Genomic DNA, 21,021 nt, shown 5'->3' with positions numbered 1-21,021 from the left:
TGGAGGAGACCATGGACTCAGGTGAGCTGGGCCTGTGCCTCTTGGACAAGGTCAGAATGTCCTAAGGCTGGGAAGCTTGGCTACTGTCAGTGTCTAATTATCATTCTGGATATGAAATAACAGAGATCACTAAGGAAATAGATTTGCATAACAACTGGTTTCAACCAGTCACTGGCTAAATATAGCTGTCTTATTTTAAAACGTTAATGATCACAAAAATGCCACCAAAACTCAACTCCCAAGCACAGAACCCAGAAGACAGAAAGGGAGCATGTGTCACACACTTGGCGTTGGAATCCATTCTTTTGGGGATGGGCTGTACCCCTTCCTCTAGACTGGCCAGGAAAACCCTGTGTTGAGCAGGATCTCTTTGACAATCCTGAGGGCCAGGCCCCAGCCACAGAAAAACACCTTATGTGGTGTCTTTCCCTACCTGGAACAGCTTCTCTTGCAAAGTTTTTTGATTACACAGAGGAAGCATATTCCACGGGAATGCAGGGAGGAGGCAGGCACATAATGGGCGATTGGGGGGGATCAGAACCCCCTGTGCTGCTTTTCTGAACGAATTAGGGTTCATCTCCGAAAAACCACTGAATTGTACACATTTCAGGTACAATTAATCTGAGTTAGCCTAAATTTTGGAACAATCAGAGTCAATCAGCTCGCTCTGTCAGATGGCTTCAGACTGGTGTCATGGCCTGTGTTCATTTAAAATCGCTTCTCCGTGTAGCCTGAGTCTCATTTGATTCATCTGTGACTCAAAAGTTAGGGCTGAGAGAGCCTTCTGACGCACAGGTGTTCAGCTCACTGGGGACGCGGGCAAAAATTCAAAATGCAGCGGCCATTAGCGTCCAGCCTCATTAGTTTCATGGCCAGGAAGGGCTAAACGTGAACACATTGGAACAACAGCCCTTTTGGGGTTGAGGAGGGGGAAAAAAATGTAATTGAAGCCCCTCGGCAGGGACAACATGTTCCGCAACTTCTGGAAGCAATCAGAAGGAGGGAGCCAAGCAGCCAATTAACATTCACGCACAGACAGTCAGACACGGCCAAGTCCAGGAGATCCGACTGGTTGAAGGGAGTCCAGAAAGAGAACTAAATCAACCTGGTCCCACTGAAAGTGGGGTCAGGTCCAAAGGCTTAATAAGTTTTAAGGTTTGCTTTTTTAAACATTTTTTGCTTTAACTAAGATTTCCTGACTCAGCTCCTTTCATTGTGTATTCATTCAGCTACACAGAAGGTGCTCGTGGTACTTTATAGGAACCATACCAAACCAGGGCTCTGTTGTGCCTGAGGGCAAGGTCCGGATTAGAAAGATGTGCACGTCTCCTTCCTAGAAAATCCCCAGAAATATTTCCTAGCCTTCTGGCCCTCTAATCATGTAGAGTCTTGAGAAGTTATTTTGCCCACCACCTATAAAAAGAATAGTAGAGTTTATAGGTATTTATCGATTGAGTTCCACAGGAGCTGATGGAATGCTCAGATGTTCCCTAGTTCCTCCCTTTCCGGTGACTTGTTTATGTATAAGATTTTTAAAGGCTTTGAAAATATTTTAGAACTCTGAAATGTCTGCTCTAGTGATGTGAGTACATGACTTCTAAGAATATGCTTTTGTTTCAGAAAATGATTCCATCCTAACTTGTTGGGCTTAATCCCTGTGCTGATCCTCTGTGAAGCATATGTGTATATGAGTCTCGATGTCAGGATTATCCAAGATATCGCCTACTGCTTATTTTCGAAGTTTACTTTCAGAGGGACAGGAGCAGTGGCTTCTTGTAGTAAGCTGCTAGGACGTCCACCACAATGAGGCTGCTCCCTCTGTAACCACTGCAGTTTGTACTTCATTGCTACTATCCTTGCAAGGAGTATTCATGGTCAATGTTGACTTGGCCACAAACTTAGAACCAGAAATGTAATATTTTTGGTTTTTCCTGTTTTTTTGCTCAGGAGTGTCAAATTGAATGCTATTTGAATGAAGTAAAATAGCATGACTCCCTGCTTTTGCTAACAACAAATGGCAATGAGGTTTCACTTGAGCCTAGGATGACACTATATCCAAAGTCAAATGCCACATCATATTGTAAGCAAATTTGTTAAGAACTGGCGTTGCTGCATCATACATAGAGCTTACTATTGGAACAGTCTTTGGCCCAGAATGGTTACAGATCAAATTGTCCTCATACTGGGGTCAAACATTTGTCTTGAGTAAAACAAGGGCATTGGATTAGATTCTAAAAATAAATGGCACGAATACATTCTATGATTTCAGGATTCTTCAGTGGGTGGGTGGAGGTATCAGCCAAGTTAGGATACCATTAGCAACTGGATAAATTTCAACAAAATTTCTCTAAAATCATGTTGACTTGGCAAGGTCATTTACAAAAGGGGTTGGGTTGAATAACATTAATTCTCTGAGGAAGGGCAAATAATTAGTGCCAAACTATTCACAGCGTGGAAAGTTCTGTGCTTTGAAAGATGTGGTCGTTTCTACCAAGCTGATGTGACTACACATTCCAGTGGTCTTTTTTTCTGAAAGAAAATTATGGTTCATGTTTCTTTTCATTCTAGTTTCCAACTATTTCCATCAAGTGGAAAAAGTAGGCAGCTATTCAGTCATGTATTGAATGCCTTAGCATCACTGACCAGGATGGAAGATTGAGACAGGACAGTAAGAGGCCAAGACATTGGCCTGTATCAATTAAAGTAAGCAGAGAAAAATACACAAGTTGGAACAAATAACTAATATGTTAGCAACAGCTTTAAAATCCAAAAGCTCATCTTGAGCCATAGGAAAAAAAAGGGGAGGCCAACCAGCTGGAAAGAACACAGATCTACAAGTAAAAGAGGCAAATATTGAAATAAAAACATTAAAACCCTGACATGCTAAACTCTTTTAAAAGTAGAATGAAGTGAAATCTGGAGAAATATAAACTCATGCAGATACATTTGGACAAAAAAAAATAGGTAAATGAATATTTGCCAAACGTGAACACGCATAAATCAGCTGAACTAGTTGACACATGGCCCCGGGGGATAAAAGAATTTGACTAATGTGCTTACTGAACAATGGTGCAGTAAAAATGAATAATTATTTCTGAAAAAATTACCTTGCCCTCAGGGGGATGTCAGAAAGTTGGAGAAAGACCAACCACATGTGATACAGAAAGAAAACAGAAGGAAAGAATAGTGAAAAATTAGTATATGACATATGCAATTGTTGGTTTAAAAATCGTGGACTATAAGAGAAACAAAATTTAAAAGGTTCAGAAAACCCGGGATCAATAAACAGAGCAATTTGAATTTCAATTACCACTAATGAGTGTATGAGATTATTTTGAAGACCATAATACTGATCTTGTTGTAATTAAGACTGTAAAAGGACTGAGGAGGGGGCTGAGCTGAACATACAGTGTCTTGGAAAATATTTTGTTTTCATTGTTAGTCCAAGTATTCAAAGAGCGGGGGACTTGCTGAAAATGACAAATCAAAATGAACATGGTGTTAAGCCCAGTCGTGGTAAGGTATTTCAGAGGGTGTCTTAACAATCTGCCATCACAGTGGATTGATTGGTTGATAACCTGGGAGCGAGAGTCACACAATTTATGGACGTTACTCAGGAGGGAAATCCCCCAGGAGACATGGGACAGGGGAAAGAAGGAAAACCAAATAAAGTAGGATAGATAAAGATACATCTGCCATTGGAGAGAATCCTTTGAAAATGTCGATCTGAGCGGGCTGGAGAAATGTAGAAAGTGATACACTGCAGAGGTGAAAATGTTAAACATGAATTCACACTGAGCACAGATGGGGGGATGGGGAGGCGGCCATTAGCACTTGTGATTCCATTTAAAGCGATGTTCAGAGCATGTGACCCAGAGTGATGTTTAACCAGGAACAAATCTCCCCCTTTCCCTTCTTGTGGGATAATCTGGCAAAGGTGAAAACAAGCAGAAGTAGCAGAAGCCAACATCCACCTGTCCAGGTGCCAGCTCCTCGCACAGGCTGGCACTCACTTGCTGTTCACATAAGAGTCAGTCACACTGGACAGATTTGGACTGAGGACTCAGATGCCCTGACTGTCCTTGCATCGATTGTCCTGACATCCGAATCCCTACTCACTTCCTTCTGGCATCTGTTCAAGCACCACTTTCTCGATGACATCTTTTTTTTTTTTGGTGGTACTAGGCTTTGAACACCAGGTCTCCCACTTGCTAGGTGGGTACTCTACCACGTGAGCCCTTTCTGCTCCTTATTTATTATTTTTCAGCTAGAGTCTCATATTTTGCCCACACATTTGCCTAGGCTGGCCTAGATTGCAAACCTGCTATTTATACCTCCCACATAGTAGGACTCACAGGTGTATGCCACCGGCCTGGTGATTGAGATAGGGGTCCCAATAACTTTTTGCCTGGGCTAGCCTCTAACTGTGATCCTCCTGATCTCTGCCTCCGGATGTACACCATGTTCCTTAAGCAAAACAGCATCTTTTACCTTGGTTTATTTCACACCACTTCCTTCCATCTCTTGTACTGTATGTTTCCTTGTTTACTGCCTCGCACCAGAATAAGCTTTAAGGGCGAATCCTCAAAGCCAAAGACATGCCTGACATTTCATTGGCAGTTGATTAATAGTTGTTGTTAGTAAATTACACTCTTCCCAGGAGGGAGTGCTTTTACTACTTAGAGTGCACTCCTCATTCATCTGCCAGGAAGGTGCCCTGTTGCAAAATCACACTTAGACAACAAAGCACCAAACAGGGCCCGAACTTCTAAGAAGTAGGAAATGTCTTGCTGGATTTCTTTTCACAACATTAATTTAGTTCCACTGAACAAGAAAAACCAACTTCTGTTAAAACATTGTTTTCATTGCTAGAAATCCTGTCTTCCCTAAATGTTAAAATTTGAAGGAGAACCAAGTTGCTGAACTCCTTTGGGGTCCCCATGCCTCGATCCAACCCTGCCCACCACACCTACAAAGAAGGAGGGGAGAGGGGAACTTATGTCCAAACAAACCACTGAACAATGAAAAAAAAAATCAATGCTTTCTTTAAATGCCACAGAGCAGGCCAGACATGGTGGCTCACATCTGTAATCCCAGCCACTTGGAAAGCAGAGATCGGGACATCTCACTTGAGGTCAGAGTAGGGGAAAGAGTTAGTAAGACCTTATCTCAGCCAAGCTGGGCGTGGTGGTGAGTGCCTTTCATCTCAGTGAGGCAGATAGTGGTCTGAGCCTGGCCCCAGGCAAACACAAGACCCTACCTGAAAAATAACTAAAGCAAAAAATGGCTGGGGAGTGGCTCAAGTGGTAGTGTTGGGAACTTGGAGAGTTAGCAGCTCTCTGGGGCTTCATAACTTCTTTTGTGATGTTAAAGAAAGAAATTTGGGCTATAGGAGTAGATCAAGTGTTAAAGCACCTGCTTAGCAAGTGTGAAGCCCTGAGTTCGAACCCCAATGCCACAAAAAAAAAAGAAGAAGAAATTCTAATTCCCAGATGAGTTGTGCTGTTGTGCTGAGAATAACCCAAGGAGGCCAGAAGACAGGAGACGCGGGGAAGACCCTGGAGTAATGAGATGGTTTTTTCTAACGCGAAAGCGTGCACAGGGAGTAAGGGGGTAGGCTTGCAGGTAGCAAAGGGGGAAACCCAAACAGCTGATCCCACTGGGCAATGCCCACGTGCCAGGCACTGTCGTGGGCTGCTGGTGCCATGACGCCACACCCCAGGGAAGTGAAGGCAGTTGCTCAAGACATGCACCTAGGGTCTTTTCACACTTCAATCACACCACATGTCCCCAACACCACCACAACTACCAGGGTTTGTACCTCGGGGAGGAGAGAGTTAGTTCTATACTACTGATGGTGACCAGATGCATTTTCTATAAAAACTTCAGTGGCACCTAAGAGGGAGGGATTATTCCAGATGCATGTGCAAAAGGGTGTCTTTGCTTCTCTGTAAACTGTCATCAGTTTGCTCTTGAAGCCAAAACTGTTTTTGGCTGACCACTTAAAAGAATGTCTTTGGGACCTCTCAAGTTTGCTCTCTCATGACTACTTCAGTGGGAAAAATACCCATAGAAGTTAGAAAGCTCCATCTTTGGCATAGTTTTAACTGGGCAGAGAAGCTACCCAAATATCCCATGCAGAATGGTTTCATCTCTAAAGCAACCACTTGTCTGGCTCAGAATTCATCTCAGTCCTTCACCTGGCTTGAATTATAGGCCTGGAACAACCTGAACACGCACCACAGCCACACCATCACCATGGCAACCAAGGGAAGTGCAGTGTGTGTGGGGGATGGGGTTAAAGGGGAGGAGCCCTGGCCCTGGAATCAGGATGCCTGTGTTCCAGACTCGTTGGATCACTTGGGGGTTGTCCCTCACCTCACTACATCTTGCCTTTCTCATCAAGAAGATGAAATTTTCTGCATTTGCTGTAAGATTCAACAGAGGTCACTTCTTTAGCATCACCGGGGCCTGTGTTTACAGCATGCTTACAATGCTCCAGGAGTCTGCAAGGGCTTCATCAGCTTATCTAATCCCTGCCCCCAGGAGGCAGATGCAGATGTTATCATTAAGAGTTTTGATTTAAGAATGAAAGACTTGAGGTTCAGCTGAGGCTAAAAAAATGGATCCAAGGTGGCACAGCTAGTCAGAGGTGAGCCAGGATTTGAACTCAGATCTAAGTGGCATCAGAGTCTACCTTTTTAATGATTACAAGCTGAAGCCTGTAACCTCTTTATGACAGGACTCTACCCTTCCTCTTTGCGGCTGTCCTATGTATATGAAACCCTTGGAATTATATAAAAACCTTGGAATGCCATGTTCGAATAGAAAGCTTTATTATTGGTAAATGGCCCCAGGTTGCATTTGTACAAAAGCAGCCAAAGAAGTCCCATGATGCTATTCTCTGAGCATTCCTAGGTCAGGACGCTCAGTCCCTAATGGGTGAAGCACAAAGTCACCTGACCCACTGTATTACATCTATAGCCTGATTTTGCCTAAAGCTGTTGGTTGAAAATGTTAACAACCAGCTCCAGGTTTATTGCTTCTTGAGGACACATTTCATATAATAATGAATGCGTTACCATTGTTCCCAACAATGGCATGCCTTGTTCAAGGTCACATAGCCAATTACCAACAGGGCTGAGTCATTCGGGGAAATTATTATGCCTCAGTTTCTTCATCTACAAAATGGGAAGCTTGGACCAGCTCATCCCCAACGCCTCCTGAGGCTCTAGATAGCTATGGCTCCTGACCATAGACTCCACGGGCCAACTACATGCTGGGTTGAAGGAGGAAGATAGATAGGAAAGAGGAAACAGTGCTACAGCGTCAAGGGAGGGAGAGAAATAGCAGAGGAATGACTCCAAGAGGCTGGGGGGTGGGGAACAGATGACAATTAGGACCCAATGATTCTTAGAAGCAGAGCTGCAAGGGATGTGTGACCCCTGTCTGCTGATGAATGAGTCAGGACTCTCCTCTGCCTCCACCCTAAGATGCTAGTCACCCCCTTCTTGGCTCAGGTAAGTCACCTGCCTGCCCCTCCAGTGAGAGAGGGAGGAGGAGACTGTGTGGTTTCATACTTTTCTGATCTCGATCCACATGCTCATTGGAGATGAAGTTTGGTCTTTGTCAAATTTCATCAGACTCCATCTGTTGTAAGTTGTACTGTTATTTTACAGATCACCAAGAAAGAAAAATGGTGCCAATTTTCTTTGTATGCAATTTGCTTCCAAAGACATTAAAAATGTCTTAGTATTGATGAAATATGTTCTTGTAACTATTGTGCCCTTACTAATGAAATCCACAATTTCAAGGTTTCCTGTATACCGGGCACTGTAGTAAATCCAGTACTTAAAACAACCTATGATGTAGATGTTGTTATTCCCAGTTTTAGGTGACAGAAGCTCAGAGAGGCTGAGTAACTTGCTCAAAGTTGCCCAGCTGGCAGAGACTATAGAAGCAATCTAAGTCAGTCTGACTTGAGTGTGCCTGCTCACTCACCACCAGGTCCTCTCACCCCCAACATTCTATGAGGGACACTTGATCATGGTCATCAATGTGACAAGTGGACTCATTTGTAGCCTTAGGACTCTGACCTCTTCCTCTTTCACTGCCCAGGACAGAGCTGCTAATGAAAGGAGAGGGTGAGGAGGGCACACAGGGCATCGGGAAGAGTTCCAGCTCTGGGGACACAAGAGAGGCAGGAGGAACAGGCTCAGAAGGGCAGCAAGACTGCCAGGCTGATTGTCTAGGGAAATGTATGAGAAGAAGAAAATGGGAGTCAGGAGGAAGGGTGAAGTTGGTTCGTGAGAGCGCGGGTGGAAGGCAGGGTGACTGTGAGACTTATGGTCATGGGTCAAAGTTCCTGGCAAATCCCTCAGAGGGTCACCGTTATGACATAGTCTTACTGAATGTGTTAAATGACCAACATTTCAGGTTCAGTAAACCTGGCTCCTCAAAGCCACTGCTGTGTTTATGAAGGCAGATGTGGTAGAGAGTGGTGGGCTGCAGAAAACACTGGAGAGGTGGGGACCATGGGTGCCTCAAAGGACAGTCCTTTTCTCTCCGGGAATGGAATATGACTAAGAGAATAGGATGTCTGATTCTTTGGTCCACAAGTTTTATTTGGCCTGCAAAAGTGGGCCATTTCCTGCCCCATTCCTTCCAAGACCAACCCCATGGACTGCAGTGAGAAATTGTTCTCTGTGAAGGTTCAAAATGTTGTGTTCCAGTGCCAAGGAGTTCAGAGGGCTTGGTTGTCAAGCAGTGGGCTGCCAAAGTGTGAGGAATGGGGGCGGAGGACTGTGCTAAAACTCGATCGACTTTCTTACTTTTAAAAAATGTTTTTAAGCATGTTCACCGATGGATACATTAATACAGTAGTTTAGTGTAAAATGTACAGATAGCTAGATATACAGCATACATACTATACACATATGATAGGTGTGACTATATACATATATGTCTAGGCAACTGTATATAACTCTCTATATGTAACTACACAGATGGCAGGCATATGAACCAACTTCTTTATGATATCACTCTATAATCAAAAATTTGGCAGATTGTCCCCCGAGGAAGAAGATACTTCCCTATTCATCCTCTTTAAGTTCTGCCACTGCCCTCTCCCACCAAATGCTCCTGAGTGACAAGGTCATTAAAAACTCTCAACTCAGCTGGACTTGGTGGTGCACACTTGTGATCCCAGCACTTGGGAGGCTGAGGAGTTCAAGGTCAGCCTTGGTTGTGTAGTGGGACCCTATCTCAAACAAAACAAAAATGAAAACACTCAACTCAGGTAAAAATCACAAAGACTTCAGTGTTCAATGTTTTAGATAATTTCTTCTTAACATTTCCCTCAACTTGGATATAAAATTAAAATAATTGTACTTTTCAGTTACTAGTCTAGTATTTGGAGTTTGCCAAAGCTATATTCACGACACAGGGTCACAATGCTCTTTGGACACCAAGCAATCATCGCAAAGCAGCATTTTGATGAGTTCAGTGTGCATAGCCCAGCAACATGAAACTTCCATTACCTTCAAAATATGCAAGTCTAAGAAGTTAAGGAAACTGCCCTGTTACACCAGTGCCAAACTGAAACGCCTAAGATGCTCACCAAATCCAAACACGCCTCCCACAACTGGACCTCATTCCTGTTGGAGTGTGATTTCTCTATTGCAGCCTGTTTTCTCTGTAAACTCTACCTCCTTTCTCTGGCTCCTAATCCTGAATCCACCCCAGTTGCTCACAACACGATGAGAAAAATTCAGAGATCTGCAGCTTGCATTTCTTTTTCTTTTCAATTTTGATCAAAGAACAAGTTCCTTGAGATGCTGTTTGGAAAATACTTACTGGCAAATTCATAAAGATCACCCTGTTGGTTTGGACTTGGACAGTGATGCAGGGATTAACAAGAAAAATGAAGTGCTGAGGCCACCCTTCTGTACTCCTTTCACTACTCCTCCTGCTCACCTCTCCTTCCTCCATCCAGTAACTAAACATCATCTCCCCACTCCTATCTCCATAAAGCTTTTAAAAATATCCGTCCCCAGGTTCTGTGGTCCATCGTCCAACACTTGGCCTGAGTCTGAGTCTGAGGAGGAAAAGGAGCCACGATGGCTAATTTTGCTACAAGGCCTTGACCTAAGGAAGGGAAACTGATACTCCACACCCGCTAATGAGTGATATACAAAACCAAGGCAAGTCACCTTCGAACTTGCAAGCCCAGAATGGCCAGCTGGCTTTGACCGAAGGCTCTGTGGCCTGTGAGCCTCAAGCAATGCCCTGTTGCATGAAGCCAGTAAAATTTGTTAGAGGTTTGCTTCATAGGTTGGTTCCAGAAAGTTCTCCTCTAGGGACATGATGAGTGCTTGGTATGCTTAGTTTTAAGGCAGTTGGTAGGTGACCTGGGTCCCTGACTCTTAGGGCTGACCTCAGCTTGCAGGAAGGACATCCCGCTGCTCTTGGCAGTTTCTCCAGGTGACCTCAACCCACCACAACCCTAAATGATTCAAATTGCGAAACTGAATCACTCACTTTAATTTCCCAAGTACAAAACTCCAGTGGGAATAAGCCATCCGCACTTAGAACCACTATCTCACAGGGGTCAGGGAATAGAGTGTAATTTTTCTCTCCAGATTCCTGCAGGAATACTGTGAATAATGACTCCACTTACAGACCAAAAATGTTTATCCAAATAGAGAGCCGGCATTTCCTGACTTAATGAGAAGTCACACAGCTAAGCAGTAGCAGTAGTTCTGGGATATGTGACCCTCCAGCAATGAGGCCAAGCTGTCTTGTTGATAACTGAGTCCTTTTAGGGAGAGACAGATGTGTTCATTGAAAAGCAATGCCCTACACTCTGTGTGTCCCCTGAAAGCTCGCTCAGATTGTGCCTGCAGGCATGGACAGGTCATTACACCCACCAGAACATGACAGTGAAAAGCATTTCCAAGGGTGATAGGAAATGCAAATTTTAAAGGTGGAAGAAATATGGGAAAAACTTCAATTTTCTGTAAATGGCTCTGGAGGATTTGCTGTGTGGACAATAAAATGCATTAGATGCTGCCTTGCACTCCAAACTCCAGCATTTTTTTTCCTGGTATTTTTACTAAACTGAGTATTTAAAGAAATGATACAGAAGCCACAGAAGATTACTGATGAGGGTTCTGATGACTTCAGGCCTCAAGTACAGAGCTGTGTTATAAGAGTTGCTTGCTGTCACAAGCAAGACAGCATCCCCTCCATAGAAACCAGACCAGGGTCCTCGTTATCACAACTCACCATGTTCATGTTCAGCTGGCCAAGATCTGAAGCAGCTTCGTATCATTCAGTTCTGCTGGATCCTGTGCTGAACTGTGTGGCTGAGCGTATGGACACCAACCTCTAAGAACTCACCAGGTAGAATAGAAAGATGTGAAGCAACTTGGGGCTGCACAGCACAGATTTTCAACAAGGAAGGGGGAGGGGCTTACATCCCAGTAGGAGGGAAGGGCCCCTTATTGACAGCTCAGAAGAATCACCTAGGAGCTCCTTCAGCCTGCAAATGCAGGCCATCACCTGGAGAGCTGAAGGATATATATATATATATATATATATATATATATATATATATATACACACGCACACTGTTCTGTCTGGGCCCAAGTAGGCAGAATTCAGACTGAGAAGATCTTGATCCAGGAGGGTCTCTGCCTGTGTGGCTGTGGGGGACCCGTACAGGGTAAGCTTCACCCAAGGCCAGGGCTCAGAGCTCAGGGAGCTAAGGGAAGTCGGCTAATTCACTGAGCTCTGCCCATCCTTGGGGTCCCACCCCATGGCCTGAGTCCTAGGGTGACACACTAGCCCAGCAGTCCCACTCTCTGTTTAAAATTGTTGATTTTCAGAGCTTTGGTGACAGTGCTGTTCACCCTGCCTGAAGCACAATCCGTTTCCATCCCTGATGGGGCCTAATTCCCCCCATGCTTTGCTCAGACCCCAACATTCACTAGGAACCAGAAGTGGACGATCTCCACATCTTTTCATAGTATTTCTTACTTTACTTTACCTTGGATCATGGCTTTCTTTTGAACTCAGGACCTCACGCTTGCTAGACAGGTGCTCTATCACTTGAGCCACACCTCTAGCCCTCCATTTCTTATGTACATAAACTTCATCTTCTCAATTAGATTCAATTAGAGTGGGAACTGGGCCTAATTTCTTACTGCCTGTACTCTTTAGAGCATGTCATGGTACCTGAAATGTGTCAGAAAGCGACTGATTTGTTCATTACCAACAGTAGCATCAGGTAATAGCTGCACAGAATTCCCTCATAAAGCATCTTCAGTCATTAGAAACAACTATGAGATAGTCCTGTCAGTTCAGTCTGGGAACACCATCCTGGGAATTCCCTAGCATCATGCTTTTTTGGTTGGCTTCACATTTTAGAAAGAATGACCTGTATCCACTAGTTATTCATAGGTAAGTTGTCTCTGACTCAGGTTCTTATAGAAAAGAAAGTCATTGAGCCAAGATGGACAGCCCTCCTTCAATGAGGCCATACAACTGAAAGGAACTAAGTGGAGGATTCTTCAGTAACAACTGAAATGGGGAGAATGGTGCAACCCCCCCCCCAAAAAAAAGATATGTCCGCCCAGAACTGGAAGGTGAAGTTAGTTAAAGATTACAGGACGTGGTCATCCTGGGGAGTTCAAGTGGACCCTTCTAAAAAAGAGGAGATGGACAGAATTAGCAAGGACACGGAGGGAAAGTCAGTGCAGATGAGTTAGAAACTGGAGTTTTGCAGCCACAAACCAAGGAATGTTTGCATCCACCAGAAACAGAACGATGTGAGGAAGGAATCTCCCGTACGGCCTTCAGAGGGAGTGTGGACTTGCTGGTACCTGGATTCCAAGGCTTCCGGACCCCTAAGCTGTGAGACAGTAAATGTCTAGGTACCCAACTTGTGATTATTTGCTATAGCAAATAATGAGTAAACTAGTATAGCATCCAACAAGGATAGCAGGTGGGAGAGTGGGCAGGAAGCAATGCTACCACACTGGGTTTTAGAAGTCTCAACATCAGCAGCTATCAAGAGAGAGGAGGGAGCCTTTTCATAATTCTGTGAGCTCTGCCGTTGAATGTTTTTCTAGAAAAGCTCCCACAAGGTCATAATTTCCCCAGAGATGCTCATGGTTCAGGTTGAAGCGGACACTTTCTCTTTGAGGCTTATATTCTAAGGGGCACTGGGGTTACATTCCAATAAGGTAGACTAGGTAAGGTAGTCCTGAAAAGTAGAGTCCTCAAAACAGAGGACCTAGCTCCATTGTCAAGAATTTATTGAGCAGCTGCTGTGCTAGGCAAATTGGCTGGTCTAACCAATTACAAGTCACAGGTTGTCACCACATAGTCATGGAGGCATCACTAATCTAAATATGACCAGCCAAGCCTTTCTAATCAGAGCTATGAACTCTGTTTTCATTTGCCCTCTGACTCTAATTCACATACTCACCGACCATTGCTAGTTTTACCTGTCTGGTTAATTATACATTTTAATATTTTTGTAAAGTTTCCAAACACTGAAGAACACATAGCAACACTTTTTATATGACTGTTAGAAACCATTGCAACAGTCTACAATCCTCTTTCAAAGCTACTAACAAAAGAAGCCAGAAAAACACTTATTTTACAGTTTGGGGATGTGAATCATTTCCTCTTATAAAATAGACATAAGTCTTGTAGGAAAATACCTTTATGTTTCTGAAATGCATGGCGAAGTATTTTAGGAGTGAAATGTCATGATAGCTACAATTTATCCTAGGCTATTTTTCCCAGCAAAAAAAAAAAAATATATGAAGTAAATGTAGTAAATGTAGCAAAATATTAATCATTAAATCAGGCAATGGAAGTATAGGTGCTCGTGTCATGGTTTTTTATTTTCCATAAGTTTAAAACTGATCAAAAATAAAAATAAAATGGATATGTATCTATCTATCTAGCTAGCTAGATATATGTATTTTTTAATAATTAGGTTGTCTTTATCCTCTACTGATACCATCCCTGTTTTTAAGTATGGGACTGATGGTCTCAATAAAGGGTTGATGTCTGCTAGCCATCAGAAATACCCTTCAGAGGATGTAGATCTGTGCGCGCGAACTCTATTCTTTACTCTTTGCAATCTATTTATGGAAAAAAAAGAAGACACATCTATTGAGAGAAGCCCAGAGGCAAAAACAAAGCAGTGCTGGCACAGAAGCAGGGGAGAAATGCCTTGTTGGGGAAGCAGCGCATCCAGTCAGATGGTGTTTTTTGGTTGAGATATGCATGCTGCTTCAAATACCGTCAGGGCATATCGTCCAAATGCATGCAGTGTGTGTGGAATTAAATCCTCCTGACAGACATGCCAGCTGGGGAGGTGACTCAGGTCCCACCCCAGCACCAAGACACACACACACACACACACACACACACACACGCACACGCACATGCACACACACGCGACAGCAGGCACAGAGAGGGAGAGGGACTCACAGTTCTGAGTACAGAAAGTGCAGGTTGCCCACGTTGTCGATGTAGTTAGCAGGGCTGAGCCAGGGCAGGACCAGCAACAGAAGTGCCTTCATTTTGCCAGCAGGCTGCTGCTTTCCTTCTAGCCACCTTCTCTCTGTTGGTGGCAGTGGCCCAGCCCAACCCCTTTAAGTAAACCCGCTCATGTCTCCACAATCAGAAGATCAGAACGAATCTGACTTCGAGCCTGTAGATTAAGCCACACTTTAAATCCTAAGTCTGTAAGAAAATTATGTCCTTGGAGTCTCAGATGAGGAGATGGGAGATCCAAGGGACACACCATGGGTGGCCAGAGGGCTTAGGCTGAGGGGAGCAGAGTGATGCCTGGAGAGGGACCTGCTCCTCCTGCAGGATGCCGACTGGCTCCTCAGAAGCAGCTGGTACATTTACATCATCGGCAGGGAGCAGCCAGGCTGGGAGCGAAGCTGTGTTGGAAGAGGGCAGAGCAGGGTGCACTCAGACCCCACGTGTGGACCTGAAGCTGTCCTACAGCCTGCTTCAAGCCAGACACTGGAAATCTCTGCCCCTCAGCCTGGAGGTCTGAGCTCAAAGCGAGCCTTCAGTTACTGTGACAGAGCAGTGCTTTAAACGGGAGCCATAGGGGCTGGGATGTAGCTCGGTGGTACAGCGCTTGCCTAGCATGCGTGAGGCCCTGGGTTCGATCCCAGCACCAAAAAAAGAGAAGACAAAATAAAAATAAACAGGAGCCACCTCCACCTCCTGAACTTGTGTAGAACATGCACTTGAGACATTTTACCCACCACTGTCCTGGCTACACTGAGTCCGTAAGAGCGGAGACAGCTCGCTGGCCAGTGCTGAGGAAAGATCTGGAGAAGAATAGGCTGCTGTCGTTTCTTTGCGAATAATAAATGACCTGAGTAACATGAAGGCTCCTATCTTGTGAGGAAAGGGGGTGGCCCATTCCTCCTTGAATTAACCTTGATAAGACAGGTGTGATCCTGAGTACTTCCTTTAAGCTTGAGCCTCGGTCACCTCATCCTTGAAACAGAGCTAATACCTGGCCTTGCAGAGCCCAGACTCCACCACCTCTTCCAGCTTTAAGATCTGTGATTCTAGGGCTGGGGATGGAGCTCAGTGGTAGTGCACTTGTCTAGCACGCACGAGGCCCTGGGATCCATCTTCAGTACCATAAACAAACAAACAAACAATCAAACAACAACTAAGCAAAAAATCAAGCAGCACCTGTCCAAAGGTTAGGACTCCTTGCATGCCTAAGCCCCCAGGACTCCCTTCTGCCCCATATTCAAGCCCATTTTGTCAACTCACGACTTAAATCTTAACAGATATGGCTCAGAGACGATTTGATAGAAGAGCAGAGAAAAGTGTGCAGGACACGACCAACTGTGATCAGCTGTTCAGTAACTGAAGTGTGGCATCAGAGCTCTGCCTGTACCAGAGGCCAGGCAGGGAAAGTTTCAGCACTGTAGGGCCTTAGAACATGGAGCCTTAACTCTGACAGCTTAGATCAGAAACAAGCAACCTTGAGAAGGCATTGTGTGGCTTCTCATTTTTGTGGGGGCCTGAATGCATTCTATTCCATGTAAGAACAGAAGCTGGGTCAGAGCTGGTGACCAGTAGTAAAGAGGAAGTCGGGTTTGGTATTTAGGTGCTGGACTCAGTCAAGCTTGAGATGTGGATCCTAGCTCTGCCACATCACTAGCTGTGTGTCACTGATATGCTGCTTAACCTCTCTGAACTTCCATCTCCTCTTTGGTAAAGGAAAGACAAAAATAATAATGCTGAACTCAGCGTATTGTCATAAAGGTGGAAGATGATCCCTACAACAGAGGGCTTAATGAGTGGCAGCTATTGTTACTAAAATCTATTCAGAATAGCAACTGAGCCTAGCTGGCCACTTAGCACCTGTCTCCAAAAGGCTTTGTCATTCTCTTCTTATTTCTTCTCTCATTCTGTGAGGGAAATGACATAGTGGCATCGTTTCCCAGATAAGGAGTTTCAGAGTCCTGGGACACGCTCTCCTTGGAGGTTCAGGACCCCGTGTAAGATCATAGTTCGTACGTAGTGGGACACATAACACAGGCTGTGGGCTTTGTATTGGTGTCGGGTTGCATTTCTGGCAAGCTTGAACCTGTCAGGCTGCTACTGACATTTGCTATGTCTTGTAGGAGCAAAGAAGGGTGCTGCCTGCCCTCATCTCCTTGCATTTCAAGAGGGAAGTGAATGTGAATGCAAGATGGAAATGAAGACATTGCTGCCCGCGGTTCCTTATGGCGCTACTTCAACCCCTCTCCAGTACCTAATCTCTCCTTCTTCCTTAAAACAGAACCCAGTCTTGTTCATGGTGGTAGTGTGCTTAAGTCTCTCTTGCAGAGAGGCTGTGATGAGGTATAAGCAGAATTACTAGGTAGGCATTCCAGAAAGCTCTTAAAAGAGACAATTTCAGTTTGTACATTGCATTTTTCCCTTCCTGCCTGAGTCTTTCTTCCTGAAACTTGGACATGATGCTGGGTGAGCAGTCATTTTGAGAACAAGTGGTCACAGACTTGAGGATAGAAAGTAAAGTGTAAAGCAGGAGCTGGATTCCTGATGGCATCATAGTGACACCATTCTAGTCCCATATTTCTTACCCCAAGACTTTGTGTTACATGACAAAAATGAAACTTGTATCTGGTTAAACCTCTACAATTTGAATGTTCTTTTACCAACCAGATGTAAGCCTAATTAACACAATCCCTTGGGGATAAAAAAGAAAAAAATCCCTCCTTCAAATGACCATGGATTGTTCTATAGCTTCCTTGCCAGTAAACAACCCTAACCCTCCTCCTCATACCCATGCTTTTCCAGGCTGTTCTATTTATCCTTAAATGTCACCTCCAGCATCCCCTATCAACTTCTGTTTTCTTTTTCCTTTTCTCTTCACTAAACAGGGTTGATGTAGGGATCAGGATAAAGTCAGCTTTGGTATTAGAAAGTCACAGTAAGGACCAATACAAATCATTGTGCAGATGTCCAGCCAAGCTGAAATGACCAACAAGACTGGTAGTCTGCCCATCTGTCCACAGGTGAGGCCCCCAAGATTCCTTTTCCCTGCTGTAAAATACCCTCTGTGGTGTAGCCAGTGGGCTAAACATGTGCTGTACTGAGCACACTACAGAAAAGTACCCCTAAGAGATGTCAAGGTCAGCAGAGGCCCCAGGGTAGACCTTTGAAAAAACTCCCAGGACACTGGTGCAAAGTTAGTCGTAAAATGCTCAGACAGGTGTGGCCTGAGGCAGTGACTTCTCATTGTAATTCCGCTCCTTTCAGAACACAGCAATGACCTCTTTATTCATGCTAGTAGGTACGTAGGGAGGGTCAGCCTTATAAGCTGTCATTTTTAGAGCATAAGAAAGAAACGGGAGACATGACGTCCTATGAAATGATCCAATGTGCCTATGTTTTTGGCTTCTTTTCTTTACCTTTAAAAAGTCCCTTCCCCACAGGCAGGAATCATGGCTTGAGATTTTTCTTTTACTCAGGACCTGGTATATTATGGATCTTTGACAAATATATGTGCAGATGGTAATATTACTTAATGAAGATGTAGTCTTGAGCCTAAGACAAGTCTCACTTAGGATCCAGGGAACAGCTCCCTCATCAATGGGCTGTGTTGGGACACAGGTACAGGTGGGCCTTCTGCAGTGGCCCCATGACATCTACTGACAGTGTCCTTTGGTCAAGAAGGTTGCAGCTGACTCAAGACAAGCCCATCATCCTACTGGGAATTCTCTGCAGTAGACCAGGGAGTCTGCAAACTTCCAGGAGGGCAGAGGTCAGAAGGAGATTCCAAAGGCTGGATCATGTTCAGTGTCACTCTCAGAAAATAGCTCTCTAGTGTGAACAAAGTAGTTAGTGACCAGCTGGTCACCCCAGCCACAATCAGTCTTACATGTCTTCCTAAGGACTTATGTTGAGCTGAGGTTCTGAAGTGGACATGCAGTATTATGTCTAGGTGACATGAATCCTGGAGAACAGATGGCATTTGCCTGCCCACAGCCCCGAAGAGTCCTCTGTGTGTTAAAGGCTGCTAGACAGTCCTTAGACTAGAGGAATAGCTTCAAGAGGTCTTCTATACAACATGGTTAGAGTTAATTACAATGACTGCACACTTAAACGTTGCTCGTGGAAGGGGCTGGTGGAGTGGCTCAAACGATAGAGCACCTGCCTAGAAGAGCAAGGCCTTGAGTTCAAACCCCAGTACTGCCCCCCCACAAAGAGTAAAAATTGCTAACAAAGATTTTAAGACTTTCCATTACAAAAAAGCAGGTATGCATGTTAGGTAATATGTGTTAATTATTTTGATTCCACAATGCTTACGTATTTAAAACATGATGATGTACACCATAAATACATACAATTTTGTTAATTAAAAGCTAAATTAAAAATGTAAATGCTATTTTCTTTACATGTATATTTATCGAATAAAGTGATCAAACAAAAAATGCCAAATTTATAAACAAAAATCTCCATTCCAGTACTATGTATGATAACCGTACCAACCATTGGTCACCACTCTGGAGGTCTCACATAGACAAGTAATGAAACATTCATCTTCCTGTCACCTCTGAGTTTACCTGATTCAGGGGACTCCAGAGATATTACTATTCCTTCTTTTTCATGTCCCTTCTAGGGAAGGAGGAAATGCTCTACTGGCCAATCATGGCCAAGGTCCAAGAGATGTCCAGAGTCAGGGTCTGGATCCAAAGGCTTAATCTTTGCCAATAAAGTGCCCGGGGTGGGGGAGGGGGAGGGGGAGTGTATATTAAGCATTTGATGACTAATTATGATATATTTTGGGAAATGCTGGCATCAACCTACTTAGGCAGCTCAAGTGTGGAGAGGTGCAAGGGCAGGTGTCGAGGCCCACACCTCCTGGAGGTGGGAGTTTCCTCTCCCCAGAGCTGCCAAGGACTCTGAAGCCACAGCTTAGAGGTGACTCGCTTTTTGTCAGTCTGGGGTTCTTCCCTCCTGGCTATTTTCCCTGAGTGCATATCATTATCAGCTGTGCAATCCACACTGTCTCCCAGGCTTCCTGGAGGTGTGTGAGTCTCAGGGTGGTGTGGCAGGTGAATAAAACCCCTTTGCAGCTCGGGCATCCAGGTGCATTGAGTCCTCCCCCTGGGGACCCCATAGGTCTGCCATGGCCTCCCCCAGCCTCCCCTATACATCTCTGCTTGGGCTACTCTCCAGTCCACATGCCATCTCATCCTTATTTTTAGGCACACTCTCCCCCAAGTCAGCTCTTGGCCAGGGTCTGAGTTCTCACTCTTTTCTGTCTTATTTCCAGGCTGGGCAGAGTAATGACCTTCTATGATGTCTGCCCTAATCTTCAGAACCTGTGGATAGGATCCCTTTTGTGGCAAAAGAGACCTTGAAGATGTGATTACATTAAGGAGTTTGAGATAAAGAGACCACACTGGACCATCCAGGTGGACCCAGGGACATCCCATGGGTCCTTACAAGAAGAAGGCAGGAAGGTCAGGGTCCCAAGAGATGTGTCAACAGAAGCAGCAGTCACAGAGAGAAACTGGGCAAAGCTACATGGCTGGCTTTGAAGATGGAGGAGGGTGCCATTGGCCAAGGAAGGTAGGCAGCATCTAGAAGCTAGAAAGGTCAAAGAAAGGGACTCTCCCCTAGAGCTGAAAGGAATGCATCCCTGCAACATCTGGATGTTACTCTGGTGAAGCCACATTGAATTTATAACTATGAGATAACGATTTTGAGTTGTTTTAAGTCACTAAGTCTGTGACCATTAGTTACAGCAGCAACAGGGAGCTCCTGCACCCACGGCATTCATGCATAGATTGCAACACGTCAGGAACAGGGGAGTGTGACGTGTGCAGAGGGCGCTCTACCAGGCCCTCTCTCCTCCTCAGGCTCCTCACCTCCCCCACACAGTGTGGTCTTGGGCTTGGACCACCACCTGTCAGCACCTACCTCACCTTTGACCCTAGGCCTACGTCTTTCCCCACAGTGCCTCTCATACCTGGGTAAAACTTTCAGCGAAGGTCACAAATAGATCCCCTTCCTCCTTCTTCTTTAGCCACACCTTCTTCTGGGGAAATGGGGAGGTGGGACATGTAGCCATATGTTGAACTGCATCGCAAACCCAAGTTTGAAGCATGTGACTCAATATCTTGGGGAGAAAACTGACCCCCCGGCATGGTCGGTATGAGAAGCACGTGTTAAACATTACGCCCAGGCCCTTGCTGTTCATGCAAACATCCACGTTTGAAAATCCATGTATGTCCCCAAAGACAAAGTCTCAGATTCATGACCTAAGGCATGTGTGACCTTTTAAAAATAAACACCTGCACCTGCCTCTTGCCCTCGTCATGACAGGAACCAAGAAAAACACCAACCTGCAAATTTCCTCTTACAAAATAACTGGCGTTATTGTTCACCCTTGATTAAGCACCTTTAAGTGTTCTGAGAGAATTCCTCAGGTAGAAC

General features: G+C 44.7%; 1 protein-coding gene across 10 annotated transcripts in view; it reads right to left on the bottom strand.

The window, feature by feature from the left end:
• The window catches only part of Lnx1 (ligand of numb-protein X 1), a 111,438-nt gene that overhangs the window by 64,690 nt on the left and 25,727 nt on the right, over positions 1-21,021 (bottom strand). The window contains exon 1 of one of the 10 annotated variants that reach the window (XM_020161788.2): positions 14,512-19,242. The exons of the other annotated variants lie outside the window; for them this stretch is intronic. Within the exon in view, the coding sequence (XP_020017377.1) occupies positions 14,512-14,603 (92 nt within the window). The 5' untranslated portion in view covers positions 14,604-19,242. Of the gene's footprint in view, positions 1-14,511; positions 19,243-21,021 lie in introns of those variants that run through there. 10 annotated transcript variants of the gene reach the window in all.

This window comes from Castor canadensis, chromosome 9 (assembly GCF_047511655.1).
Source record: "Castor canadensis chromosome 9, mCasCan1.hap1v2, whole genome shotgun sequence".
Classification (NCBI taxonomy): domain Eukaryota; kingdom Metazoa; phylum Chordata; class Mammalia; order Rodentia; family Castoridae; genus Castor; species Castor canadensis.
Note: the sequence above shows the minus strand (reverse complement) of the source record. Positions and strands in the feature narration are given on the sequence as shown.